The 19,268-nt window shown below is 49.6% G+C and overlaps 7 protein-coding genes across 7 annotated transcripts; 4 read left to right on the forward strand and 3 right to left on the reverse strand.

Annotated features, from left to right (window-relative positions):
- Window positions 1-1,575: 1,575 nt before the first annotated feature.
- Window positions 1,576-2,220, forward strand: NECHADRAFT_87853 (uncharacterized protein; the record flags this gene model as incomplete). The annotated part of the gene is made up of 1 exon (XM_003047275.1): window positions 1,576-2,220. One exon carries the CDS (start codon window positions 1,576-1,578, stop codon window positions 2,218-2,220), a length of 645 nt encoding a protein of 214 aa, XP_003047321.1.
- Window positions 2,221-2,502: 282 nt separating this feature from the next.
- NECHADRAFT_97856 (uncharacterized protein) lies at window positions 2,503-4,477 on the reverse strand (the record flags this gene model as incomplete). Its single annotated transcript, XM_003047452.1, has 2 exons — window positions 2,503-4,316; window positions 4,411-4,477. 2 exons carry the CDS (start codon window positions 4,475-4,477, stop codon window positions 2,503-2,505), a joined length of 1,881 nt encoding a protein of 626 aa, XP_003047498.1.
- A 619-nt stretch (window positions 4,478-5,096) lies between these two features.
- On the forward strand, window positions 5,097-6,150 carry NECHADRAFT_54056 (uncharacterized protein; the record flags this gene model as incomplete). Its single annotated transcript, XM_003047276.1, has 3 exons — window positions 5,097-5,496; window positions 5,544-6,046; window positions 6,103-6,150. The coding sequence occupies 3 exons, from the start codon at window positions 5,097-5,099 to the stop codon at window positions 6,148-6,150; spliced, it is 951 nt and encodes a 316-aa protein (XP_003047322.1).
- Window positions 6,151-6,687: 537 nt separating this feature from the next.
- NECHADRAFT_15428 (uncharacterized protein) lies at window positions 6,688-7,973 on the forward strand (the record flags this gene model as incomplete). Its single annotated transcript, XM_003047277.1, has 2 exons — window positions 6,688-7,200; window positions 7,254-7,973. Coding segments are annotated over 2 exons (1,233 nt in total), but the record flags the coding sequence as incomplete, so codon positions are not given.
- Window positions 7,974-9,381: 1,408 nt separating this feature from the next.
- Window positions 9,382-11,055, reverse strand: NECHADRAFT_87856 (uncharacterized protein; the record flags this gene model as incomplete). Its single annotated transcript, XM_003047453.1, has 6 exons — window positions 9,382-9,471; window positions 9,643-9,703; window positions 9,763-9,770; window positions 9,846-9,938; window positions 10,001-10,395; window positions 10,455-11,055. The coding sequence occupies 6 exons, from the start codon at window positions 11,053-11,055 to the stop codon at window positions 9,382-9,384; spliced, it is 1,248 nt and encodes a 415-aa protein (XP_003047499.1).
- A 2,241-nt stretch (window positions 11,056-13,296) lies between these two features.
- NECHADRAFT_87857 (uncharacterized protein) lies at window positions 13,297-15,276 on the forward strand (the record flags this gene model as incomplete). Its single annotated transcript, XM_003047278.1, has 1 exon — window positions 13,297-15,276. One exon carries the CDS (start codon window positions 13,297-13,299, stop codon window positions 15,274-15,276), a length of 1,980 nt encoding a protein of 659 aa, XP_003047324.1.
- Window positions 15,277-15,451: 175 nt separating this feature from the next.
- Window positions 15,452-18,616, reverse strand: NECHADRAFT_87858 (uncharacterized protein; the record flags this gene model as incomplete). Its single annotated transcript, XM_003047454.1, has 2 exons — window positions 15,452-17,046; window positions 17,089-18,616. 2 exons carry the CDS (start codon window positions 18,614-18,616, stop codon window positions 15,452-15,454), a joined length of 3,123 nt encoding a protein of 1,040 aa, XP_003047500.1.
- Window positions 18,617-19,268: the final 652 nt, after the last annotated feature.

The raw sequence follows: 19,268 nt of genomic DNA on the forward strand, positions 1-19,268 counted from the left end.
GACAAGTTAAAAACTCCCATCTGTGTGGCGTCGTGAAACGGCTGCCAGATCATGCGCCACTGGGAATAGAGGCATTGGTATTAGTCTGTTTCTGTACGCTTTAGATCATCCAACTTCTTAGGTTGAATTACGAGCCAATTTAGCTTCAGTTGACATAATTCTAACGTCGTTTCTTAAGTTTGATATAGGTGTGATTTGGTCGGTATGGTGAGAGGGCCGTTTGGACTCGGGGAGACATATGTAAAGCTAAGAAAACAAGTTCTTCATCACGAAATAGTCTTATAATCCGCACAAGTAATTGTCGCCTTTTCTAATGTGATGACTTAGTCGACTAGAAGGGAACGAGCTATTTTTGGTTTCTATGCATCCTCGTGAGAGGACGGATACAACTCAGCTCGGCTCAAGCCTAGGGTAGCGCCAGTCCACGGCGTGATCTTGTCAGCCCACTCGAAATACTCTGCGAAAGAACTCACGATGCCGTCACCTATCTCAACGCTCCATAGCAATTCATCGCTGGCCTTACCGCGTACTTGGCCGGAAACAGCATTTCTGAGCTGAAACTCCGTATCCCCGCTGGACCACTTGGACACAACTAATAGCATGACAGCTTACGAAGACTTCAGTACTAGTTTGGATGGAGTTAATGATTAGGATGTTGAGCGAGCGAGACAGAGGTAGAAGTATCAGTGTGACAACCTCTACTACGAAGGTATTCGTTCTACTGTCACCTCTATCGGGTAGATGGTGGATTTCCTGAAGCAGCCATAGTCACTGTGCGATAAAACTTGGGAGTACTGGCATATGGCTGTCTCGTTAGTTAAGAGGTTCTCTTAAGCGCACTTTGGCATCACGAGCCGAAAATATGCCGGGCTCGCGCTTCAAGACGCCTCCATCGGCCAGGAGGTCATCGTCTCACAGAGTTTGTCAGTACCCTTCGTTATCAGCTCTAATGGTGATTGGTTAGTAGGTGAGTGTTATATAGAAGGTATTGTGTATGGTGCTGGCCTCTCGTTTGAGGGGAATAAGGAAGGTATATCATGTTAGCTTAAGATCCAGGAGTTATGATGACTTTCCACTGTCGTCCATGCTTCTCTCCAACCCCACATCATGTGTTCGGGGAGCCGGGCCTCGCCAAGGAGAGACAAACCATGGTCATGCAGGGCCGCCTTCACTTTGATCCTTTATATAAGTAGAAGAAATGAGAAACGGAGAGATCTTACCCCGAGATTACTCACTTGGCAATCCTCTCACCGCGGGCTAAGCCTCCACAACTGTTCACCAAGCATTGGCATGGTTGCAATGGGCAGAAAGCAACAACTCGGATTGGACATTTATCCCCTCAAGTCCAGGTACCCTCTTGGCTATTGACTTGGCCATGCGCCCTGCTATAATGTATTCTTGCCCGACAGGGAATTCAAACTTTCTTCTCCACGTCTTGGCGATGAAGTGCTCAATGCTCATAAAGAGGGTGAACAGTCGTTGTCAGACGTGCATGTTTTAACCACCAGCCATTCGTTCCACACAGCTTACAAGAGCTGTCGAAGTTTGTCAACTGTACATACTGTTCAACGGAAAATGCACACGTTTAAGCTTCTCCTCGTCGCAACCGCCGCCCTGCAGGCCGCCGCCCAGACTCGAATCCCAACCGAGACCGGCGTCATCTCAGAACCTCCTTTAGAGAGCCTCGGTATTGGCACAGCATGCGCGACCATTGTATCGTCGTTCGCCGCCGACGCGACCGACGCCCCCGTCCCCGACAGGTCCATCTCCAACATTGCTATGGCCTTTGCACTAGGCCGCATGTATAACACCGAAGACCCTTGTAAGCTCCCAAGCATCACGGAGCGCGACTCGGCCAGCGCTTTTACAGCATGGGCATCTAGCTACACCGAGTGGCAGAGTGGCCAGATCCCCGATTACCGACAGGTGTGGACAGCATGCAGTGATGAGCCACTGGTTTCAGAGATTATACCTATTGGATCGAGTGTGTGCAGTAGTCTCGCTGCTGAGATTACAGGGGGTTCTGGGTCGAACAATGATGGGGACAACGATGAGGATGACGATAATGAGGATAGCGGCAGTGATGGGGATAGACGCGACTCCAATGATGACAGCAATGATTCGAACAGCAATGATGATGGGAACACTGGCTTTCAGCAAGCAGTACCTGTCTTGTCGGCTGCTGTGGTGGCTGGCCTCATCATTCTTGGCCTGTATTGAAACCCAGTCTTGTAAGGGACCCTGGGCTGCGCAACCTGTCCTTTGTGTCTGGGTAATAGCAGGCTAGGAAGTATCAAAACCAAGTCTTGTAAAATTTGAAGCATAGCAGACACCGTGCTATTGCTTGCTATCAATTCTATTAAACACCTTCATCACCCCAAGATCTACATTGAGCCTTGGTCGGGGAACCTCCATCAGCAATGAATCTCTTGCTAGGCTCTGACTTTAAAAGGGCACACCATGCACACCAACTAACTCCTAACTTCGCTCGCATCCGAACACTCAAGACAACTCGCCCTTGATCTTCCAATACACGTTATAGTTGTAACCCTGAGCATCATAAAATGGGCTCAAGCTCACAGTCTCTCCATCTGCAGTCGCCTCGAACTTCAGTCCCTCCTTACCCTGTCGCTTCACAGTTCCTAGATCAATTTCTGGAACCGCATCAAGCTTTGAGTCACCATAGTTGGCCGATAGAATAACAGGTCCAAAGGCAATTGCTGCCGTGGCTGCATCGTCATTTGCAGCGATTGTGCGCAGGCTCATCGGAAGTGTCACAGTGACGGCATCACCTGAAGACCACTTGCGCTTGATGATGGCATACTTGCCGGACTCAATGTCAACACCTTCGACTGCTTCGCCGTTGATTTTGATTGAAGCCTTGGAGGTCCAAGAAGGAACTCGAATTGCCATGGTCCACTCGTTGTTCTCGCCCTGGTTACCAACCTTCAACGTGGTGGTATCTCTCTCAGGGAAGTCCGTGCTCTGAGTAATAGAAATCTTGCGATCAGACCAATCGAGTTGCGAAGGAGTGAACAAGTTGACGTAGAGTGTTTCGTCATCATGGAAGTAAATCGAGTCCATCAACTTGGTGTTTGTCTCGATACCAGATCCCTGGCAACACCAGAAAGAATCGTAGTCGGTACTCCATGTACCACCGCCCCAGGCAGGGCCAACGCCTCGACGACCACCGGGGTTGAGGGGTGTAAAATACGTGATGTGTCCGTGATGATCCTCAGGGTTCTGCTGTCCCAAGAGATGGTTCATCAGAGCATTCTCGTAAAAGTCAAAGAAAGAGGCGTCACTAGGATCCATGACCCAAAGCTCCCGTGTCAACTTGAGCATGTTGTAGGTGTTGCATGCTTCGCAAGTGTCGTTGTCGAGATACTCGGCAATGGCATCAGGAGCTCGGAAGTGTTCGGCCTGACTGTTGCCACCAATGGCATAGGTGTGCTTGTGGACAGTCAAATCCCAGGCATTGCGGCCAATGTCGAGGTACTTCTGAAGACCAGAGACCTTGTACTCGCGGATGGCACCGATCCACTTGGGAACTTGAGTGTTGGCGTGCAGGCCTGACAACTTGTCTTGACCCTTCTCCAGGGGGTCGAAAATGGTAGCATGGTCGAAGCGCTGAGCGACCTCGAGCCACTTCTTGTCTCCAATATAGTAGGCGATGTCGGCGAGAACTTCGTTCATACCGCCAAACTCAGTCTGCATCATGGCTTGCATCTGATCGTAGGTCAACTTCTTGGTGCGTGTATCGACCCAACCAGCCAGAGCGAGCATGACATCCTTGGCATCTTCATCTCCAACAAGACGATGCACGTCGAGAAGTCCGGCGAGGGTCTTGTGAATGGCGTAGTAAGGGACATTTCCATTGTTCAAAGTCCTCTTCTCGACGGCAGTGATCTCGGACTCTGGGAAGCCAGAGAGATATCCCTCAGTGAAATTGGCCTTTTCGTTGTTTGCCTGGCATTTGCCAAGTTCTTTGGCAAAGTAGGTAGCTCTGGAGCCGCACTCCTCATTACGAAGAGTAGCGTAACATTGCGACCAGGCCGTGAGGAAGTGTCCTTGGATGTGACTGCGGAAAGGAAAGTCTGGTGCATCCCATCCTCCGTTCTTTTGGGCGCCCTTGGTGTCTAGACCATGGTTGGCACGGAAGACATAGAGGAGACGATCGGGATCAACGGAAAGAAGGTAGGTCAAGGTTCGGTTCTGGTTGTCCATCCAACGACTATCTGTGAGAGTCACCTCGCTCAGGTCGAAGGCTTTGGCAGAGACATCGACTGCTGCATGGACGAAGGGAAGGATGGTTGCTACGCCCGCATAAAGGGCGGCAGGTTTGATCAAGACCATGATGGGGGAATAGATTGACAGATGCCCGTGAATCTGATAGATTAGATTAATCACAAACCAGCAGAAATGAGACTTTAATAACTCTCCATATCCATATGATTTGTCCTCCCCAGAGTCGCATTACGCGGGGATGCCTGCTACCCGCCGATGATCACGAGAGGTCGTATTGCCGGCCCACTCATAAACGTTAAAGACAAGAGAGCCATTGGGGCGGCAATCATCTATGTTGCATTTGCAGATCTGGGGACTATGGAGGCATATAGTTGAAGCCTTGACCAAGTCGACCTGGCCAGGGACACGAGTGCTTCCACGAATCAGAGGACGCCGTGTCGCCCGACTTGGAGTGCAATAAACATGCGCACCAATACACGCGTTAGTTGATAAACCTTGTTAAGAAAATACTCTTCGTGACGGCGTGGGGATGTTACTCTATTGAGGGGGGTTACATCATCGCGGAGTGAGGGGTTCGGGGCTTTAGAGGCCGAAGACAGATTCACGATACGCCGAAACGGACGAATTAACGGTGATTAAACTGGTTAGTTGGTCGGAAATGGGCTTCGGATATGCCAAGACGGAGCAATTTCCTGTCCTATCATCGGAGCCTGCTTTTCCTAGATCAACCATCGGATGATACGCATCTTCCCCTCAAAAGGCGGGGTTACAACTGATTCATAATCCAGCCCAAATTGGAAGCTCTCTATTTCAACATCAAAGCACGAGCAATATTCTTTATACGCGTAATGCCTACTAAACCGTCTTTCGATTCCCTGCCGTTGAGAAAAGATGGCCCACATGGCAATGCCTGGGGTCTCTTTGGTGACGAAGATGAGTGCGGAATGCTTAACTTGCTGACTCCCGAGAAGACGGCCAAGGCAGCGGCGGAAATTCGAGATGGTGTGCGGGTGTCTACTGACTGGCCTTTGAATCGGATGTCAAGGCCTTGCTTTGGTCGGGCACCTTTTGAGCATAATATCAAGAACAAGGCCCCGCGCGCTGTCAATGATGACACTTTGACCTTTAACACGCAGAGTAGCTCGCAGTGGGATGGATTCCGTCATTATGCGTACCAGAAGGAGAAGTTGTGGTTTAACGGAAAGACGCTTGATGACATTCTCTCAACGAGTGTTAACGGGACTCAAGGTATGAGAGTGAGCAAACCTGAAAGAGACACGTGCTGATTGGCGTAGCATGGGTCGAACGGGGCGGCATCGTCGGTCGCGGTGTTCTATTAGACTACGCAGCATGGGCAGATGCCAAGAACATTGAGATCAAGGCATTCGAAACAAACTCGATAACAGTTTCAACACTCAAAGAAGTCGCGAGCAGTCAGGGAACCACCTTTGAAGAAGGCGACATCCTCTTTATCCGAACAGGTTGGACCCGCGCCTACGACAAGCTATCCGACGACGAATGCAAGACATTGGCAGATTACAAAACCCCACCAGCCATCGGCATCGAGTCCTCGGAGGAAACACTGCGATGGCTATGGGATCAGTCGTTTGCGGCTGTGGCAGGTGATCATCCATCCATGGAGGCATGGCCCTGTCAGAACCAAGACTTTTGGCTGCACGAGTGGCTTCTCGCTGGATGGGGAATGCCAATTGGCGAGCTTTTTGATCTAGAACAGTTGAGTCAGGAGTGTCAGAAACGTGGTAGGTGGTCTTTTTTCTTCTCCAGCATGCCGCTCAAGGTACGTGTCAGAAGCACCCAGATGGCGAGGAGGGTTGCTAACGTTGGCTGACTTAGGTGCCTGGAGGTGTCGCTAGCCCACCGAACGGAGTTGCTATCTTTTAACCAGTAACTTGATGAGATTAAAAGCAACGAAGCCATGCTTAGAATAATATTATTTTTATTGATTGTACTTGTCAGCTTCTACTATGTTTCATCTATCGCCACACATTGGGCGCAGCAGATGATGCCTTTCCTATTCCTGTCAGGATAAGAGAGCGTCTAATATTTCCAACAAATTACCGCCATTGCACATCCATAGACCGAGAAGTAGGTATGGCGCATTTGGTCATATGGGTTTGGTCAATTCAACCTACAGACTCTTCTCTGACGCCGAGTCCGGCGCAAAGTCGGGACATCCCTGTTTCAGCCAGAGTCAACACAACACCGTGGTCAGAGCTTAAACTGCACCCTACATATCTTGTTGCACCCCCATCTTTTTCACAGATGCATTTCTACAGGCTCATCACTCACGGCTCTAGACACATGTCGGGCATCCAACCTATATCCGCACATCTGAGGGCGTTCACAACCTTGGCAATGCCACTCTGCAAGAGTTTAACTCTTGCGCACACCAAGCCAAAGGGTGAAGATTTCGCATCATGGCATCATTCTCTCAACCTGCAAAACGCGGCACAACAAGTCCATCACGTCACCATTCATTCTACTCCCGATGATCTCGCATCGAGGCTAGACTACAAGGTCTGGCAGCGCTGGGAAGAGAAAGACGGCCAATATCCCGCCTTTGAGACCGCCATTAACCGCATCGCCGAGCTCCCACACCTGGAAGCTCTTGAGCTTCGATTCAGCGATCGATGTCAAGGAATCGCCGATAAACATCCATTCTCGGGTGATTTCGAAGAGGCCGAATCGCGCATCAACACGCTCAAAGCCGTCTTTGGAGCATTGGAAAAGCGAGCCGCCAATCCCAAGAATTCTGCTGTCCGGTCTCTCACCATTGAGAACTTGCAAAATCTCCCGATACCGAATTTCACAAAGTCGAATGCCTTTAGTAATGTCATGAAGAACGTCAAGGAGCTACACCTGTCCATAGCGACAGAGTATAACGAGCATGGCCCCGACCGTGACGTCTACAAAGACGAACGTCAGACTTTTGTAAGATCTAAGCACAAGTTCAGAGATGAATATTAGATACTGATCGATTCCAGGAGCCCTTTTTGCAGACAGGGCTGCTAGCACCCATCGCTCATAATCTGACCTCTCTCACCTTGAAGTTCGACCAAGAATGGGGTACCGTCCCAGGCCAGTTCGACGGTCGTAATCTTTTGTTCCCTCAACTCGAGTCTTTGACATTGGAAAACTTTGTAATCGGGCACCATGATCACATGGACTGGGTCTACGCTCAAAAGACACTAAAGAGCCTACACCTGAAAGATGTTCGCATTGCCTCGCACCTTCTCGTCGAAGAAGGGAGCATCGGAAAATGGGGCCTACGGACAGACGACTGGAAGAGTTGGCCCCGTGGTGCTTTTGGCCACGAAGCCGATGATGCTAGAGTCTTTACCTTTTCTGGCACCTGGGAGACTGTCTTTGACTCTATCCGGACTAGCTTATCCAGTCTCGTCGACTTTCGTCTCTACGATCAGACATATGGGGTCATGGGCAACAACTCCGAGGCTTTCAACAAGGGAGTTTCGCCTCAGCGGTATATCGCGTTTAGTGAATGGACGTTGCCGAGTCCGTGGATCGAGGCAGAAAGTAACGGCGAGTTGCTGGAATTTTCAGAGAGCTGGTCCGAAGACGAATCGGATGATGAGATGGAGGAGCAGATGGCGGATGAGGACTCTACGTTAAATCCAGCTTACGATAATGAAGAGGGTGACAAGAGGGCTTTGGATGAATTGCTCGATGCCGTTAAACAGAGGCAGGGTTAGACGCGATTACTGGGGGACTCAATCATGCTGTACGCAGTAGTTGGCTCTCTGGATGAAACGAAAGGATCAAGTGAGACTACCCTTTATGTGTTGGAAGCTAAGCATAGCTGTAATTACTGGGAAAAGATTTGCCTCTGCTAGTAATTGCTCATTTCATAGAACATCGGATATGAAAGTTGCTTTCAGCCCAATGTTTCTAATGTCCAGGCCATTTTGTAAATCACAGATTCTCGGAGATATCTATGAAAGAGAACATTCGCCATGATCACGGAAGAAAAAGGGCTTATTGGCACCTACCAAAGCTGAAGGTCGATAGCTTGAGATGCTGTAATGATCACCAAATTAGAAACCAACGGAGCCACGGAAATCATTGTAAATAGTCAAAGACCTGGAGTTTCCTTCTAGTACCTATCTTCTACATTGATAGTAATCTCCATTAACTGAATCATTCATCAATCTCCTGGATATTGACACCAGAAAGCTCCTTTAGCTTTTGAACACCCTCAGCACTAAGGGGTCTATTTGTAGTCTCGAGTTAGCCTATGTACTCGACTATGGTCAGATGTCAAGGCACTTACGGGGGAAAGCCAATGGGAGGCAGCGACCTCGTTTCGATCCAGTTGTCTTCGCCAGTGTCCTGTTGGATGATCCTGCGTTGGGAGACGTGTTAGACGCAGTTGAAAACACTGTGAGGCAATACCTACTCCCTGAGTGGTTCGTTGGATTGCTCCCACTCCTCAATGCCCTTGAAGCTGTAACGAACTGACTGTGGATTTGATCAGACCAAGCACGAGTGAAGGCAAAGGCGTTGTCAACCTACCACGCGGTCTGTCATGGTTATGATGAATGAAGTGACTGTTTTGTGCTAAAAGAATTGTTTGGATGGTGATGGTTTGAGTGAGATCACCTCGGGGCCTTCTTCCTCATTTATACCTGTCGATGATACAAGTCGCTTAGTACCCGAGCAACCCCAAGCCGCCAAACAAGCTGACTTTTTTTTGTCCACAGCGAATCAATTCACCACATCCAACGACTCTGGAGCTTGTCTCAGGTCTATGACCCAATCCAAAGCGCCCGCACGTCAGCATGTCTTTCACGAGCTTTGTCTCACTTTCAGCTGCCGCAGATCTTTAACACATCCGTCCTGGCGAGCATGGAGAAAAGAGGGGAAGCTTTAGGAATTGCCGGACGGTCTCTGCCGCTCCCAGCAAACCTTGAATTTTTATCTTTACCCGAGGAACGCCAAGAAGCATATTCAGAGACAAGAGGAGGATCGACGAGACGCCACGATACCTTTACGGTACTGTTGTCAAATGGGCTTTTTTGTTGCAATGAACATGTCGCGCATGTGATTTGAAAACACCGATCGCCCAAGCGTGAAAGGACGTACTGTATGTAAGCATCAATATTCGGGGTGCTGGACCGATAATATTCGGGCAAGCTCAGTAAGATCATCCTTTTCATGTGCGTCACCCATAGCGATGAAGCCTCCCTACACATGACATTCACGCAAGTCAGAAAACAAACGACGTATCGGAACAGCAATGAGCTAAAACCCTTTTATCTTGGCCATTCCTATGGGAGGATAATCTAATGCCTTCATATGTATCTGTTTTTCTTTCATGGCCTGCATGCAATTTGCCAACTGGGAACGAGAACACACCTGACTGGATTGCATAACAGTCTTTCGATCTTCGGGCTCAGTTAACCCATCAAGGGCCGGGCTGCAACTATAATAGCACAACAGTCTTTCAAAGGCCAGCTAGTGATTTTTCGTGCCTACTCAGGAAACTAGATGCTATTTTATACCTCTAGCTATGCGTTTTCCTAGCGCTCGCTCTTGGATGAGAGTCGAGTTGCCCTTACCCCCACATGGAAGAGCTCGCGACCATGGCCAGACTGTTTTAAGAAGACTGGGATAGTATTGATAAAATGCCGATTGTTGTAGAACTCCCACTCCTTTACTTTCATCAAGTCCCTCTAATATGTTCCTCGAAATTGTTGGTGGGGCAATCTCAAACCATCTGCCATAGCAACACGCCGAGAATCATGGCTGAAAAAATAACCCCCGGTACACGGACACTACCAGCAGCATCTTCGTCGTCAGAATCATTGCTACTGGTCTCTCCGTCGTCTTTATCATCGCCGTCGAAGTTCGACTCCTTCAGCTTGGTGCAGACAAACTCGATAGTAATGTCGTCGGTTGTCGTATTACGCAGTGCATCGTTCGTCTCACTATCTCGTGCCGGATAACGCATCAATATTGCCACAGCCGCCTTTCGTTCCTGGAAGGAAAGCTCCCTCTTGTCGTACATGGTTCTCGAATAGGTGAATGACTTGTTCCCAGAAGGCAAGGCAGCATCGGTGCTGTGTTGGTCAAAAGGGCTGGCTTTTGGCGGTGCTTCGGATGCGAGAACTAGACAGGCATGGATGTCAGCATATCAAGAGCCAGAGTGATGAAATCAAAAAACTTACGCATTGTGTTAAAGTCCGTGTTTTGATTGAGTGTGTCAATTCGAGGTTGCAGCTTCTCCCAGGTCGAAAAAAAGTCCTTCGGGCAAGCCTCAAGAATAGAATCTGCTTCATCGTTCAGATTCAGCAAGGGTGCTCCAAATTGCTGATCATTATCCCACAGCTCGCGAAGGGTACTGTTAATCTTATCAAGACACTTTGATCCAAGAAGACCTTCGCATCCATTGTATCCCCCTCCGATCTTGTTTGTGGTGTTGGTAAAGAAGACATTCATCTCGGTCAGCATGAGGAGGTCGGTATTGTTGAGTGATATTGAGTCGTATTCAAGCCACCATCCCACCAAGGTCGCCTTCCGGTCTTTGACCTTGTTAGGGTCCATCAGAGGTTGAATGTCGGAAATATCGGTCCCATTTATCCCGTCAACTGCGTAGACAAACTTGGCGCCTTTGGGGAACAGTGGAGGCCAGGTGAAGTCGACCGAAGCTGTTTGATCGGGGTTGATGCAAGATGTTTCGCCATGGTACCAGTTGTTCTTGCTATAGTCACAAGTCCCTGTTTGTAGGGCTGAAGTGCCTAAAGCAAAGAGAAGCAGTATTGGCCACATTTTGATAACAATAACTTATGTCTAGTAATCGTGCCAGACTGCATTGGAAGCACCAGGTGGCGCACTCTTATATGCTAGTAGCCAGAGATCTCCTCAGCTCACGAGACCCTTGCAAGATCCCCACCCATTGACTCGAGGAAGTTGGTTTCAGAAAGCAAGCATGAATTCAAGGTAAAATAAGACGGGCATTCATTAGGCCGCGTTGCCTCCTGTACGCCGCGCTGTTCAGGGATTGTGGTGACCTAGACTTCAACCCCAAACCCCAATACCCCGTGTGCTGGCACAGATCTTTATTTTCATGTTCAATCTCACAATACCACCAATCAGCCGTCAAGATGAGAACTGACTCCCATCATGGTGCCTTTCGCTGTCTGATTAAGGTGGCCGGCATGACCACCCTCCCCCCGTTACGCAGGGTTGAGGTGCATTAGGCACTTTCAGCCACTGCCGCATAGCCGCTTATGAGTGTAGGACATGCAACAAATGCCTGTAACTTCCACTGAGGCAATTTCTTTAAAGGTTTAGATCATGTAATTCCCTGTCGTCTTTTGAAACCGATCTCCAGGATCCCAATGAGGCAAGTGGAGGACTACTCGATTCGGAAGTGATCGGATCCACTTGATGATCACCGCGATAAGGCCAAACAACACCAGGGTCTACGATGTGTAAAGAAAGACGGTCTTTTCTTTCAGAAAGCTTCTCTTGCCTGAGCTATCCTATGAGTGTAAACGTTTACATCCCTCTCTTATTTTTTCCCGGTGAGTGCAAGACCATTTCCTTAAACCTATGCCCTCACAGGGGCTGCGCGTAATTCAATCACAACCAATTTAATCCAATTCAAGTTCAGAAATATTTCAATTTTGCAATTCAACTATGGATAGCCGGATTCATTGGCTTAACTCAATCGGAGCCATAATTTTGGTGATGCCTCTGTTCTGATATGAAATTGATGTTCTTGGCTCTTTAGGCCGAAGTGAGAGCACATGATAGATCACATGACCAGTTAACGCTTAGGTCAGCGATTCCAGATTAGGTATACTTCAGAGAGCACGTGACCTCCCTCGTGGTCAACAATTCAATTCAATTAGTTCAGTTCAAACTGCCCAAATTGCCTCACAATTTAAGTCTGACCCTTTGCAATTGAATCAGCTCAAAAGGTCGATTGGAATTTGAATTGAGCGCAGCGCTGGCCCTCACCGTACCCCAAATGCTGAGTCTAAGCACCCAACAAGCTCTTATCCACTCCATCCAACACCTCGATTACATGGCCGGGCTATCGCCGATGTGGTCAGCTCTTTGCACATCGGAAACAAACTTGCGCGTCTTTCGAGCGGGGACATATTTCTTATATATCTCATCTATCTCGGCCGGATTCCGCCGGCAAGCCTTAGGTATATAAACGTAAATAATAAGACTAGTTACCACACCAGTGCTAGAATGTGTATGGGCCTTAACCTTACAAAACAACTATTCGGGATTCCTGCGCGTTCGTCCCACTCGCTTATGCAGAAGCGAGCGGCTAAGCGGATTCTTATTTGCACCGCCGACGGTGCACGTATGACTTGACTTGCCTCTGGATCTAAACGAGCTGTACTTAGCTACATTTTGGACAATTGCGCAATTGCAGATTTGACCCAGACTACTTCGTCCAGGTCAGCCATGAAACGGATCAAGCTCTGATTACGAATTCATTTGTGATTTCATGCAATAGATTGTAATTTGCATTGTCCGGCACGGCTATGGCAATAATCTAATAACCAACCAGCATTTGATTGAGTCGGATCCTGTGACCTGCCCTCTAGACGCTGATTTGGTGGTTACTTGACCGAGCTCTGGGCACTGCAAGCCCTTTCGGCTGGGCAAGCCACTTCACGGTAGGGTCACATCTGCCGCCTTATCGATGAGCCTCCTCTCAACCAACTGTTGTGTCACATCCCCTCACTGGTCCAATCATTTAGGGCCGCAAACCACCTTTTCAAGCCTTCAGAGGCGCATCAAATGGCGTGGTTGCCTGTTGCCTTGCCGCAAAGCTTCGCTTTAAACACATACAGGTGACTGCTGATCGAAAGTTATGACGGCGCATTAGGTAGGCTGGATAAGGCTGTAAAAGCCCCCTCCTCCCCGTGCTACATTCTTACCCCATTGCGTTCAGCGTAACCCATTCTTGACCAACCTGCCTTACTTTACCCACCTTACGTTTGAAGACTTGTCCTTTCAAACATCTCTTTAAAATCGAATAACATGGTCACCAAGACACCCTCTGGAAACAAAATTGCCCTTGTAGTAGGCGTGGACAAGTATCTCAATGGCACCAAGCAGGATGGCCACGGCATCAAGAAGGACGATTCCGGCACTAGGAAAGATGAAGAAGGCAATCCTGTCTGCCTCGACAATCTCTGCGGGTGTGAAAACGATGCTCTCGACGTCAAGAGAATGTTGGAGGCAAAATTCGGGATCACAGACACGACAGTCATGATCTCATCCTCCTCTGTGACTGCAGAACTGCCAACCTATCAAAACATCAAAGGGGCCTTTGACAAGGTCACCAACACCGCACAGAAAGGGGACTTGTTCTTCTTTCACTTCTCAGGCCACGGTGCAAGGCTCAATACCAACCGCAGACCACCTACAGGCCATGCCAAGGACCCCTCCTTGCTGCCGATGGACTTTTGCCAGGGGCAGCCAGCGATTCGTGGATGGGTGCTCAACCAATGGCTCCAAAAGCTCCACGGGAAGGGTGTCCAAGTCGTCGTCAGCCTTGACAGTTGCTATTCCGGGGGTGCTTGGCGGACGGACGGAAGGAAGCGAACCACGGACGAGAACTGGAAAGCCCCGGTAAACCTTCCGGTAGATAAAGAACAGGCCTCGAGTGCCGGTTCTGTCGTTTCTACCGACCGCAACTCGATCCCAATCGACTCATGGGGGATAAATCCCTACAACTTCACTCTTATGGCTGCCTGCAAGCCCAATCAACCGGCTCAGGAGTGTCGTCAGGATGACGGCAAAATTCATGGAGTTTTCACGAGTGCCCTGGTGTCGCATCTCGATTCTGATACTCCACTGAAGACGTATCGGACTGTCTGCGCAGCGATCAACGCTACGTTCAGCCGCCCAGCCAGGAACATCACACAAACGCCCGAAGTGCACGGACACGATAGGCTCCAAGTCTTTGGAACGACAGAGCCATGTTGCCCGATGTTATTGTACGTGAGAGTTGGCGACAGATTGGTTCGCATTCCGGAAGGAGAAATCCACGGGGTGAACAGAGGTACAGAGTACACTAGGTTGTCCAAGCCCACCGGTCACAAGCTCGTCGTTGACGAGGTGGAAGACACCTATTGTCTTGTTAAGATGCCTAAAGAGGACCGGTCGGTGTGGAACACAGGCGATGAGCTGTATCGGTCGAGACTGAGCACATCTTGTCTTTTCCGAGTGCTTGTAGACCCAGGTCTGCCAAGCGCTTTCACGAGCTCTCTCTTGAAGACGCTCAGGCAGCATATTCAAGGGTCCGTCGAGGCTGTCACGGCAAGCTCGCATACAGATCGCAGCACGTCAGCGGTAGAGTTGAAGCGCACGAATGATGGAATCGAGTTGCTCAAGCTACACCCAGGAGGAGTGGAGACAGTCCCCGGGTTGGTATTGTCGTGCACCAACGATCAGGAATGTGAGCAACTCGTCGCACCATCGGCCTCGGCAATTGTTCATTTGTTCCGCTATCAACAAATCCTTGACCTACGCACACTCGCGTCCAAGACTAAGCCTCCCTTTACTGTCAAATTCATGGACGAGGAACGATCAAGAGAGCTTTCCAACGGCCAGAGTGTCCCTTCCTGTATTAAGGTCCGCCTCGTCTTCACAAACCGGTCCGACGCAACACTCTACTTCACGGTCCTGTCTTTCGGTCCCGGACACCAAGTCAAGCAGCTGTACCCTGGTTCTCCTCAATGTTCCTGCAGTGTTGTATCAGATGGCAGCAACCAGGATTGCCTTTTCAAGCTTGAATTGCCAGATGAGCTCCAGAACGGCTTTGGCAAAGATATGCTCAGGACTGTTGTCACAGATTCTAGCAATGTTTCGCTGAAGAGTTTGGAGATGCCCGATATCTGGATCAAGGAGCAGAAGTTCCACAGTACCGGAGGTACAGTTCGAAATGCGGAGCTGATACAGGATCTCAAATGGTGGATAGATGATTTTGAGGTGGAGGTGTTGACGGAAGATTGACCTGATCCATAGAGGAAATAGGCTCACCATTTTCCTGATTCAAGGTGCTCAAGGACTCACACTACGTCTCATATAGTTTCTGCTTTTATGCTTCCCCAAACCCAAGAATGAAAGGTAATCCTACGACAGACGTAGACTCACTCCAGTATTTCCTCCTAGTTATAGTGACAAGTATTTACACCCCATAGTGTACATAGGGCGCCCAGTAAGCTATACCAAGGTCAAGATCCTCACTCTCTATCAAATATGCGTCTCTAAGTGAACGGACAAGCGACCCATTTGTTGTATCTTGGAAATGAGTGGTAGTAGGGCTTGCCGGGCTCTGGCAACTTTTGTGCTGCTCTATCCACTTTCCTCTCAGCTCACGGGTTGCCTTGTGGAGCCCTCGGCAGATGGACTCGTCTGATATGTCGGAGTCCTTCAGCTCCTGATAGGTCATCTTGGCGATTTGAACGGATAGATCATCCTTGACATTCCATAACGTGCCGATAACATGCCTAAATCCAGCGATCTGGCAGGCGCTGATGAGGTTGATGTTCTCATCGAATGACGTCTCATCCTTGATCTGGCCTGTGCCACATGCTGAAAGGTATGCGAGGAAGGGTGCTTTTTGGCGAATGTTGATATCCAAAAGGTCAGAAACCTTGAGCGAGTTATTCTCCCAGTCTTTGAGAAGCAAACAGCTCTGTAATGGATCCTCCGCATGAGCGAGGCCGTGCCCAGCAAAGTGAAATATCTTGCAATCTGGGAGATACCGGGTGACATCCTGCTTGGTGACATCTTGCTTAGCTCGCCCTAGCACAATCGGCTTCAAATTCATAGACCGGATGATGCCGCTCACTGAATCCACCTCTTTGGGGGCAAAAGCAAGCAGATCATGCCCCGGTGTATCTTCCATGGCAACAAGCAGTGCCTGGTCAGAACCAGAAGGCTGGATGGAGTTGCGACGGCCACTGATCAGATTGCGGATTGAAGAGCCGTACGACGATAAAACTCTGTCGAGTACTGCATTGGGCCACTGCTGGCCATGGTAGCCTGCTGCATGGAGGGGAAGTTGAACCAAAGGGCCAGTGGGAATCCACCATATATGCGGCCACTTGTTCGGAGGCGGGGTTTCAGTGAAGCCTAGAGTCTCCAGGACAGGGCTCGCAACGTTTTCCCAAAGCCACTCGAGGTTTTTAGGGCTTGCAAAACTCCAGGATGTTGTTCTGTACTCCAGTTCTTCCAGAGTTACGTTGGGCAGTGCCAGTGCACGAACTCGGTTGTCCGAGACAAGTAGAGCATCACAACGAAGCCTGCTGACATTGACCACGACGATTGGGCCGCGCTCTGAGGCTTTGTAGATTTCATCTTCGCTGTGTGGAAGCATAAAATCTTCATATCCAGGCAACTTGCGGATCTCAGCAGTCAACTCGGTGAACGCCTTTGCAGCAGTATGCCTTCGGTTGATCGATGCTTGCGGCTGCTTACGCACAGCACCCGTCGTGTTTTGTTCGACGCGCCGATCTAACTCCACCTGTAAAGCGCGATATCTCTCGGCGAGGTGTGGATGGTGCTTTGCAAGGTCTTGCACGTCGCTGCGCATGTCCTGTAGCGACGTCCCGATGATGCCGCGACCTTGTTCGAGGAGCTGCAAGGCGACCATAGGTGACTGTTTTGCTTGCAATGCTGCCGCTGCCGCGTCCGAGGCCAAGCCAACCACTTTGCCAAGTACATACTGTCGGTCAAGATTCTCATGCGACCATGAGACAAGCTTCGGAACAAGACTCACTGCAAGTCTCGCAGCATCGTAGACTTGCTAGTTGTCCGAACAATTGGCGATAATGGCTTGGGCAGCCTCAATGCGATCTTCCGGTGCTGACTTGTCGTGATGAAGGGCTAACTGGTACTGGGTGATGGAATTTTCCAAATCTAGTTTGTTCCCTTTCGTCTCGTAAAGCTCCAGGAGGCGGCCAGCAAGGCTGTTCAACCAGGTTGCTCTGTTGGGATGGTCCTCCGACATCAGCCCCAAGGCTTTCTCTGCAGTGCGAATGGCCTCTTCGAGATTGGGCAATTCTCCCTTGTGATTGAATCGATCTGCTAATTGGTTGCCGAGAATGTTCAAATAGTCGGCTCTCTCGGAGTTGTCCAGTGGTACTCTTTTCAATGCTTGCCTCTCGAGTTCGATGGCCTCATCGACATCTTCCATCTTGTTCGTTCTTGTAAACCGGTCGCCCAACTTGATTGCGAGGTTGTATAGTCGTTCGGGATTGTCAGGTCTCAGAAGCAGTGATTCTCTAGCGCATTTAATGGCTTCGTTGATGTCGGCAATCGCTTCTGTTCTCACATACTTGTCGCCGAGCCGATTGCCCAGGTTTGTCAAGATGCCACCTCGATTCTCGTCAGTGAGGGCGAGTTTGAGCGCCAATCTTTCCAACCGGATCGCTTCTTCTAGGTCGGCCAGCGCTTCAGTCTCGAGATATTGACAGCCGAACAACCGCCCTAGACAATGCAGCCACCTGCGTTGCCAGCGGTTTTCAGGAACCAAAGCGAGTGCCTCTGTTGCGATTGCAAAGGCCTCCCCGAGGTCAGCTTCTTCTTCGGTCCTTTCGTGCAGTTCACAGAGGTAATTTGCAAGTCTCATCATCCACTCAACTCTAGATTCATCAGTGCACGATGAATCAGTTGTCTGTCGATGCAGTCGAATGCATTCTTCCAGGTCCGGTATCTCTCTGGTGAGCCTGTACCGGTTGTACAGAAAGCGCATGAGATTTTTCAGCGTGCTTTCGTCCCCGGGTTTCAATTCAAGGACCTGTCTCATGATCCGGATACACTCGTTCATATCCGAGACTTGTCCCGTGATATCTGACCGCTTATCGAGCCATGTGCCCAAATCAGTCAGTCTGCCTGCTTTTAGAGCAATATCGCCGGGGCTTGTCGATTCAACTGTAAGCCTTTTGTAACGAATAATCTCATCAAAATCAGCGAGATCTTTCGTTTCCTCGTACATATCTTCAAAGAGCAGCTCGAGTCTCCTAAGATACTCAATCCTTGGTGAATACTGTTGCTCCGGTGTCAACTTCAATGCCTGTAACCCCCAATCGATGGCTTCCTCAATATCATTGAGGTCTTCTGTTTCTGCAAATCGGTCGCCAAGCTCATTGCTGAGTAGATGCGATTGGAGAGCCCTGTTGACATGATCCTCAGGATGAACCAATGCAAGTGCTTCCCTACGGGCCTTGACGGCCTCGTCGAGATACTTCGTGTCTTCGGTAATTGCAAACTGTTTGTTGAAGTGTTGGCTGAGACGATTCAATGTGGATATTCTCGCTTCGTCATCGACGACCACATTCTCCAGCATTTTTCTTCGGGCGTCCGTAGCCCTTTCAAGACCTTCCATACTCTCCGGCTACATCAGCATAACTCCATGGTTCCAAGAGCTTGAGTAATACCTAACGTTTGTGACTCTCAAGCAAGAGAGTTCGATGACTGTCACGGACCTCTTCTTCGGACATGAAACCGAATGTTACGAGTGCATTCCCATTTGCAACGTTATCTACTTCTGTTACGCCGGGTACAGCAAGGTTGAATGGTTTTTGGATATGCAGTCATGGCAGTTGTACTTGGTGGGGCCTCCCTCCTGAGTCCTGACGACTGACGGGAATGGCCGATTTTGAGGCCCAACCAGTACACGGGATGGCTTGTGACCGCCCCATGTACAGAGTGCAGGCTGTCACATTTGTGACATCGCCTTGAGTGGTCAGCACCATTCCAGAGACAGTGAGGCTGACACAGGTGCAGTCGTATCTGTTCATTTGACCAGTCAAAAAAGCCTCCTAGCGGGTCAATCACACCACCTTTTCACAGTCCTACGTTCTTCAGGCTTATTTAAAAGCTTGGTCTGGTCAGCTGCAGGAATTGCACTTTACACCGGTGACTGAATTGCACCTATCGGGATGCCGAATAGGTTGTACGCGGCCCAAAGACGACTGCATGAGGCCGCTTTCGCCCGT

Source organism: Fusarium vanettenii (assembly GCF_000151355.1).
Source record: "Fusarium vanettenii 77-13-4 chromosome 12 genomic scaffold NECHAsca_15_chr12_5_0, whole genome shotgun sequence".
NCBI classification, from domain to species: Eukaryota; Fungi; Ascomycota; class Sordariomycetes; order Hypocreales; family Nectriaceae; genus Fusarium; species Fusarium vanettenii.